General features: G+C 42.1%; 1 protein-coding gene across 1 annotated transcript in view; it reads left to right on the top strand.

Annotated features, from left to right (window-relative positions):
* Positions 1 to 5,609: 5,609 nt before the first annotated feature.
* The window catches only part of LVRN (laeverin), an 84,110-nt gene continuing 80,949 nt past the window's right edge, over positions 5,610 to 8,770 (top strand). The window contains exon 1 of the mRNA XM_077138901.1: positions 5,610 to 6,298. Coding sequence (XP_076995016.1) covers positions 5,610 to 6,298 — 689 coding nt within the window. The remainder of the gene's footprint in view (positions 6,299 to 8,770) is intronic.

The following is an 8,770-nucleotide window of genomic DNA, read 5'->3' as shown; positions in this document are numbered from 1 at the left end:
GTATTCGCTAAATGAAGATATTTCAAAAACAAAAACATTTGATAGTTGATTTATAGCAGGGTCATCAAACACAAACCATAGCAGAAGTTTTGTCCTGTCTCACTTTTATATATTTACCATAGTTATTTTCATTAACAGGCAAAACATAATTTATACACTTGCCTTGCTTCTCTTTTAAAGTTCTTTTTTGTTCACCACATATGCTTTTAGAGAAGAATTAGAGCAAAGTAGGGTAGCTAAGTAAATTTGTTGTTTCTATGACATGTAACCTTCTTTTAGAATGACTAAAACTATGACTAATAATATCATACTGTGGTCTAATGCCACGTAGATCAGTATCAGAATATAGCATGGAAATAGAGAACATTCTTAAGTTCTTAGGAATTTTACGCAATCTCTAACTATGTGAATAACATTGTATTCATACAAATTTACCTAAAAGAGGTATAGAAAATGTCTTTTAATTATTGTAATTCTTCCCAAACACTCCCTATATAATATGTTAAACACTCCCTATATAATATTTTAGCACCTCACTTTTACAAGGTTAAAGAACAAATAATTTCCAAAAGTTTTCCTTTAAAAGTGAGAAAACCTGACTTCTGAAATAAAGGATAATAAGGTCAATGTTAACATTAACAAGGATAGTATCCTGATATGGTATAAAATTTCTGTCTTCTAGACAGAGTACACAGATTAGTTATGAAAAACTTTTCATAACTTTTCATTAAGAGCAGATCAACAATCCACATTACTTTAGCAGAGAGAAAACTAAACTCCAGCTTTATATGAATACACAGTTCGATACAAAAGCTCTTAAAAATATTATAAACAGACCTATCAAATTTTCAGTCAGCATTGTTTATGACAGACTTTCACAAACTTTCTACAACTTTCCATATACATTCAGATCTTTTCTTACATATTAAAACTAACCAGTTTTCTTTAGGCCAAACCATACTCTGTTAGACAAGCTTATCACATTTAGTCAGTATTGACCACAACAAACAAAATTCACTTTCAAAAACCTTCTACAACTTTCTATATCCACTCAAGCTTTGCCCTATACATTCTCGAGGATAAATCTACCCACTTTTCTTTAACAAAGCACATATTGTGTATTTTACACACCTGCATGCTTTAAGTTACCAAAAAGATCTTTGATACCATGTTTAAATATCTTACAAATGTAATTATTTTTAAAATAAAGTTTTTCAATATAACTTAATTTCGTTAAACAAAAGTTCATATTTTTTTTACAATAATAAAGATCTGATAGATAGAATGTTAGCTTATTTTACTAGAAAACTTATATAAATTTAGGGAGAATATACCTTAATAGAATAAAATTGTACTTGTTTTATCATAAAAACAGGAATAGGACTACACTTTCTCACTGTGGTTTTTTTTTTTTTTTGGCACCTGTATTTTCTTTTTTATTACTTCTATGGATAAAAAAAAACTCTTTGTTTTCGTGATATCCTAAAATTATGAACAAACTCAAAAGTATATTGACTATCGAGCTCTGAAAAAAATACTACAATTGTCTCATTGTCCAAGCCTAAATCCAGGAAAACTATTCCATAGCTCTCAAGGACATTTTTGTTTTGTTTTTACATTCTAACATTTTTACTTCCTGAAATTAGATTTTATTCAGTTACTCCTATCCCAAGGCTAATTATATTTTTAGAATGATTTGTTTACTATAGTTACCTTTGAAAAGGTTACTTCTTCTGCGCCTCCCATTTTTAATCTCCAGGCCCACTGGAAAGAATCCTAAACCAAGTCTACATGTCCCCCACCTTTCTGCACCCAACTCTTTCCCACAGCTGCCTTAGTTGATTCATTCTCATTGAGCAAAGGTTCATGAGGCCCTGAGGGCAAGGATAGGTGAGACAGAGAAGGGCTTGGTGTGTTGAACTCGGATATTAAGTTGGCTTTAGTGTTGCTGAGAGTTCCTATGCTCTTCTTTTCGTTCTTTCCAATTACTAGATCCAGTTCACGGAATGCTGTGACCTGAATAACTTGAAAAATCTTTGCCATTTCCCAAGGCAGCCCTCTGCTGCCTTCAGGAAATTCCAGGTAGCACTTTCATTCCAATGACCAGATTTGATTACAGTAATGATAAATAGCAATGTCTTGAATCCTGGGGCATAGAGAGGTTTGTTTCATTTTCTCTGGGGCTCCAGGAACACTAATATATATATGTATGTTTTACTGATATGTATGTATTTATTATATATATATATGCTTATTTATCTTTAAGTCATTCTTAAAGATTTTTAAAAATTCTTAAAGGTTTTTAAAGATTTTTTTTGTTAATTTGTTATTACCATCCAGATGTATGGAAATACATTGAATAAGCAAACAGACACAAATAAAAAGTAAGTCACACAAAAAAGGGAAACACAGAAATATAGTTTTGATCGAGATAAATGAAGTATTGAATATACATCATATCATCCTATTTCTGCTCTCTTTTGCAGGACAACTCTAAGTTTAATACAAAGTCCTTTCTTTATAGAACAGTTTTCAGGCCATTTCTCTCCTCATCCTAAATCATACTGAGGATAGCCTATATGTAGAAACAAACAAATTTTTGTTGTTTTTTTTTCATAGTCTCATACCAAAATCATTCCAATTTTCCAAAATATAGCACAAAAGGGCTATATTCAGGAATGGTATTAGTATTAGATTTTCCCATTTTTAAGAATTTCCACAATCATTAACTGTTTAAGGAACACTTGGACAACAGAAAGGCAGTAACACACTAGCAAAAAGTAAACAGAACTTAACACATATATTTAAGAAAAACACCAATAAAAAACATACCGAAAAACAGTTGAACAGACAAAATACACTCTATTTCATTAAATGCCAATTAGTTGTTGGATTACTTATTTTCTAGGAGTAAACTCAGATCAAGGACTTGAACCATGCACAGACTGGCGCCTAGAAAAATAGAAAGATGTGAAAGTTAAAGCAAAGGGGGATCTTTCTAGAAGTGGGGCAGTGCCTGAAACTCAGGTCCAGGGGACTGGATTGCTGTGCTAAGTTCCCACCCCACTTTTACCTTGATGACCCACCCTCCCAGTCTGATGTTCAAACTTGGCACTGGAAATTATTTCTCTCTTTGAAGCCTTTTAAGGCACCAAGGGGTCTGGTGTGCCAGCAGAATACAGGTTTTTCCAAACCTGTAGACTAAAAGGCTAGTGTCTGAAAAGGCTCAATTGCTGTATTACTTCTCCTGCCAGGGCTCTAGAACTTTCAGGCAGATGGACTCTGTGCTGGTTTGAATCCGTGATGGACACCAGAAAAGCCATGTCCTTTAATCTTCATTCAGTATTGCTGGCTGGGAGCTTTTTGATTGTTCCCATGGAGATGTGACCCACCCAATTGTGGGTGGTAACTTTTGATTAGATGGGTTCCACGGAAATGTGTCTCTACCCATTCCAGATGGGATTGCTTACTGGAGCCCTTTAAGAGGGCACCATTTTGGAGAAAATGACAGAGTGAAGAGAACCGCAAGTGCCCAAGCAGCCAGAGAACTTTGGAGATGAAGAAGGAAAATACCCCTGGGGGAGCTTCATGAAACAAGAAGTCTAGAGAGAAAGCTAGTGGATGTCACTATGTTCACCATGTGCCTTTCCAGTTGAGGGAGGAACCCTAAACTTCACTGGCCTTTCTTGAATGAAGGTAAGCTCTTATGGGTGCCTTAATTTGGGCATTTTTATTAGATTTGTTTTAATTTGGACATTTCCATGGCCTTAAAACTGTAGACTAGCAACTTATTAAATTCCTCCCCCCCCCCTTTTCTTGGGTGCATGGTCCAGGAATCGAACCTGGGTTTCCCACAGGAAAGGCAGGGATTCTAACCACTAAACCACCCGTGTACCCTAAATTCCCCTTTTTAAAAGCCATTGTATTTCTGGTATGTTGCATTCTGACAGCTTGCAAACTAGAACAGACTCCTCACTTCTTAGGAACCTTGTCCCTTTGTGGCCACCAAATATACACCAATCAAAAGCTATGGTTTCTCTGCCTGATGTGTTCAAATAACCAATTCCTAAAACACCCGAGCTTTTAAAGCAAGAGTTTATTTCTATGCGTAACGCAGGAGATCAGCTAGCCCATCAGCCTAAAGATGTATCTCCCCAAATTGCTGCTGGCTTGATAGTTTTATAGTATCAAAAGATGGGCAGGTTTTAGGATAATGAGCACAGTGGCTCAGTATGATGAGGGTAGAGATGATCTGTTATTGAGCATGTTCAGATTGAGTACATGCTTAATTACAGGATACATGTAAGAAAATGGTGGATGATGGATGTGATTTTGAATATTGCAATAAGATACAGGTCATTTATAGGTTAAAGTTTAAGCTACTGAGCATATCAGGCACGATACAGAACAAAATGTGAGGTTCTCTGCCCAATGCGTATAACAGCCCATCTATGACACCTGGTCTCCAAAGACAGAAAGTTTTTTGCTACTTGTGAAGCAGGAGATCAAATGGCCTGTCTCTTGGAATCTGGGGAGCTCAGAGATTTTATGGATTCAAACAAGGGGGAGCAGGGTGGTTGTCATTATAATAATAAGCATACACAGGGCCCAGACTAGGCGAGAAAAAACATTTCAATACTAACTGTAAACCATAAAATAGCAGAGTAATAAAAACTGTAAAGAGAGCTGAGGCTAGTTGGGTTTTAGTAATCTCAGGTATTAACTTCTACTCATTCTACAATACAGGAAGAAAAATATCCTTATAATGATTCAGTAATCATTTGTTAATTCTTAATTTCTTGGTTAAAGGCTGGCGAATATTGGTCAGATTCAGCTTCCCCTAGCAAGGGAGTGTCAGAATTGGGGTGGGTTAGCTCTTGGTTGACTCAAGGCCTTTCATTAATATGCGGGAGGGCTGTCTTTCGTGGTCATGAGTCTCTGAAGTTGAAAAACAAGATGGGGTTTATGGGTGAGGGTCAGTCAGAAGGTTTTACAGTCACAAGATAAAGGTTACATAGTTATACATTTAAGACAGCTGGATAACAGTTCAGCAATGTCAGGTATTTCCCTCTAGCTATTCTAATATGTTCTAATATATCTAATATTCTATTAATCAGAAAATAAAGAAATACCTACATAATGATTCAGTAATCATAATCGTTTGTTAAATCCTAACTTCTCAGTTAGAAAATCGTAATGGAGAACACCCCAGGAAATGCTTATTGATCCAAATACCCCAGACCGAGACGTCCAGATCTGAGCTTGGTCTGACTGCCCCTCCCCACCCGCATCCCCCTCAGAGCTTTCCCTGCAGATAAGGAGGCGCCTGCCTCTGGGTGCTCAGGCCCGCCTCTCCTCCCCACTCTGGCGGGGGCAGGGGAAGAGGGAGGGAGTGGAGTGGGCCGGCATAACCCGCATCTGATTAGCTTTAAGTGAGAAACCGTGGTCCCAGCCACTGTCTCCAGCCTCTCAGTTCTCCCGGCTCTTTGAGGAGACGGTACAGGAGAGCAAGGGCGGGAGGTCTGATCGCCAAGCATCTCGGCCTGGGGCTTGAGCTGCCGCCGTTTTGCGCCGGGGCTTCCAGCTCGCCCACCGCCCAGACCCCAGCCATGGGACCCTCTTCCGGGTCGGGCTCCCGTGTGAGCGGTTCGGTGGTGACCCTGCTGACCGGGCGGGCCACCGCTCTCCTGCTGGCGCTGGTGGCCTTCTCCGCCCTGCACGGTCAGTGCGCCGGCGGCCCGCAGGCGGAGCTGGGCCGCGGGAAGGTTCCCAGGGCCACGCCTTCCCAGCCCGGCGGGCACGTCGCGCTGCCGTCAGTCCGGCCGCTCAGCCCAGCCGGGCAGCAGGCGGTGGCAGCCGCTAAGCGCCAGAGGCGACGCCCGGGGCCCTGGAACCAGCAGCGACTGCCTCGCTGGCTCGTGCCGCTGCACTATGAGTTGGAGCTGTGGCCCCGGCTGCGACCCAGCGAGCTGTCGTTGCGCTTCACTGGTCGCGTGAACATCTTGGTGCGCTGCGCGGTGGCCACCAAGAGGCTACTGCTGCACAACTTCTTTCTGGACTGCGAGCGCGCGGAGGTGCGGGGTCCCTTGTCCCAGGGCACCGGGTACGCTGCCGCGGGCCGCGTGCCCGTGAACGACGTGTGGTTTGCACGGAACACCCAGATAATGGTGCTGGAGCTCGGCCAGGCCCTGAAGCCCGGGAGCCGCTACGAGGTTCAGCTGAACTTCTCCGGTCGGGTGGAACTGGACAAGAACAGGGGGCTCTTCCTCAACACCTATACGGACCAGGGTGAGAGCAGGTAAGGCTCGCACCCCCCAGGTCCGCGGGCGGGCGGCGGGACCCGACGCCTACCACCCAGGTGCGCGTTTCCTGCACCTTCCCAAGACACCCCAGACCATTTTTGTGGTTACACCGTTTTCTTCCAGAGCCAGAGCGTCTCTTTCTTCCCTTACCTCCAGAGACCTCGCTTAAATAAAGGTGCCGAGGCCATCCACGGTCCTTCCTTTGGCCAGTTTTCGGTTCTTTCCCTGCCCATCCAAATTGTATCTCTTTATCCCTTTTGGGATCCCTGCTAACTCCAGAAGTTTGTTGTCTTCAGAATGGCACCCCTTTACTTTCTCCTCTAGTCCGTGTTTTTTTTTCCCCCTCCACCACCGTGGACAGAGTCCTTGCTACTCAAAGTGATGTCCGGGGACCGGCAGTAGCAATAATACTGGGAGAAGGTTAGAAATTTAGAATCTGTGGCCCCACTCAATTAAGGCAATCAGGATTTGCCTTTAAACGAGATCCTCAGGGGATTCGCGGCACTAAAATTAGAGACGCGCGCGGAGCTGAAGGATTCCACCTTCCAGCCCTTTCAGGCTTCGCTGTTCTTCGCTCGTCCAGAGCCGCTCCTGGCTCAGCCCCCTTCTCTGCCTCTTTTTCCTCTCTGACTGCTCTGTGTAACGGCTGCTCTTGCAACAAATGTACTTACGTTGGAGCTGTTTGTGCCCATATACGTTTTGGTTAAGGTTCTCAAAAACTTCGCAATTGCCTTCATTCAGATCCTCTCCCACCCCCTGCCTGGGGCCCGAGTCTCGTTTTATTCTTGGGGCAGCTACATCCCCTACCTCCCCGGCTTTTTTTGTCGAGCTCTGCAGAACTCCAGCGGCGCGTGAGCCTTCTGAATTCCTTCGCTTGCTACCTAAATAAGTAAACAAAGAAGCAAGAAAGCGACGGCAAGAGAACTCCTTTCTGAGTTGCAAGTCCACGTAATTAACTTGTGTTCTTTCCCCACCCCCATCTGAGATGAAGTCTCCCATGGGTAATGTTTCCCATCTCCTGCTCAAGAATTGTCTCTTTCCGTACTCTGCGACCACATTACCGATCTCTCGCAAGAGCTGGGGAGATAGTTTATGTGGAAAATGCCAAAAAGGTCCTTTTTCAAACCGGCCCTTGCCTTCACGCACGCACAGGTGGAGAATTTGCGTTTACACAACTGCATGTACTTTGCCCTTTATTGGAGAAAATGTCCTCAGATGTTTTCTTAGAAGGAAAACCACTAAATTACCCCCCTTAACCTATCCCCTGCACTATTTTAAAAAACTTAAGGGTTTAAAAAATGTTTGCTAAACCACCCTCATGCATGTGTAATCTGTTACTTCGTTTTGTGTACAGTATGCCTGGGTTTTCTCTTTTTTAAAAGTGCATTCATGCTTGAAGAATAGTTTTGAAAATTTCTCACTAGAATGATGTCTTATAATACTTATGGATACTGGAAAACTTGAAGTAATAATGTATGTGTAGCTCAGGGTGCAAGATCATTCACAGAAAAAATGGATGGATGCTTTCTGCACACTAGCTATCAGTGTTTTCTGCTGCTGATCATAAATCATCTGCTTAGCCATCTCTTCCTTCTTCCTGTCTTAGCATGGTTATGGTCCAGATGAACTGCGCTCTGCAAATATGGAAAACGGACATCTCTTTCCACTTTTTTTTCCTTTCCATTTTTCTATTGTGCTGCCAACTCTGGCAGACTAAATAGAGGCCATATTTTGAGAACATTAAAATTCATACAAGGAAAACTTAAGTCCTACAGATGGTCCTAGACCATCGACGTAGAGCTCCAGAATTGTGGTGTCTTTGAAGAGCAGTGAGCTTGAAGTTGTTCCTCTTTGCCTCTGCTTCTGAAAACAGCAACATTGTGATTGAAGCAAAGGTCACAAAGAAGCCTTGACAGAATGATGACTTGCAGTGAGGCAGATTTTTGAAGTCCAGCAGGCTTGAGTTTGAAACTTCGCTGTGTGACTGAGGCCAGTCTCTTAACCTCTCTGAGTTTGCTGCCTCATTCCTGAAATAGGGATCATAACTGTCAGTTTTTTCAACTGTGAGGATTAAATGAAAAAAGGGTGCACAGTGATTGGCACACAATGGGAGAGCGGTAGCTATATCATTAGGTCAGATTATAATTGTTAGGGAACAGCCTTATTTTTATCTAAACAGGGACACTGCCAAGTCCCTGGTAGATGTGAGTCTGAGAAGACGATTTCAGATAGGAAGAAGGCACATGCATGAATTTTTATTTTTCCTAGGGGTTCTCTAACTCCAGCTAGAGCATTTGGAACATGTTTACCTCTCTTATTTGGTGACTATTTATCACAGTTCAGTTTTTAAACCACTTTATTCTACACTGAGAGAAAAGAGAAGGAAATTTGCCACAGAACATACGAAGAACATCAATATCTCACACTTCTAAGGTTTAAGATCTTGGGGGATTACTATTTCCTAGCCC

The sequence above is a fragment of the Tamandua tetradactyla genome, chromosome 21 (assembly GCF_023851605.1).
Source record: "Tamandua tetradactyla isolate mTamTet1 chromosome 21, mTamTet1.pri, whole genome shotgun sequence".
NCBI lineage: Eukaryota > Metazoa > Chordata > Mammalia > Pilosa > Myrmecophagidae > Tamandua > Tamandua tetradactyla.
Note: the sequence above shows the minus strand (reverse complement) of the source record. Positions and strands in the feature narration are given on the sequence as shown.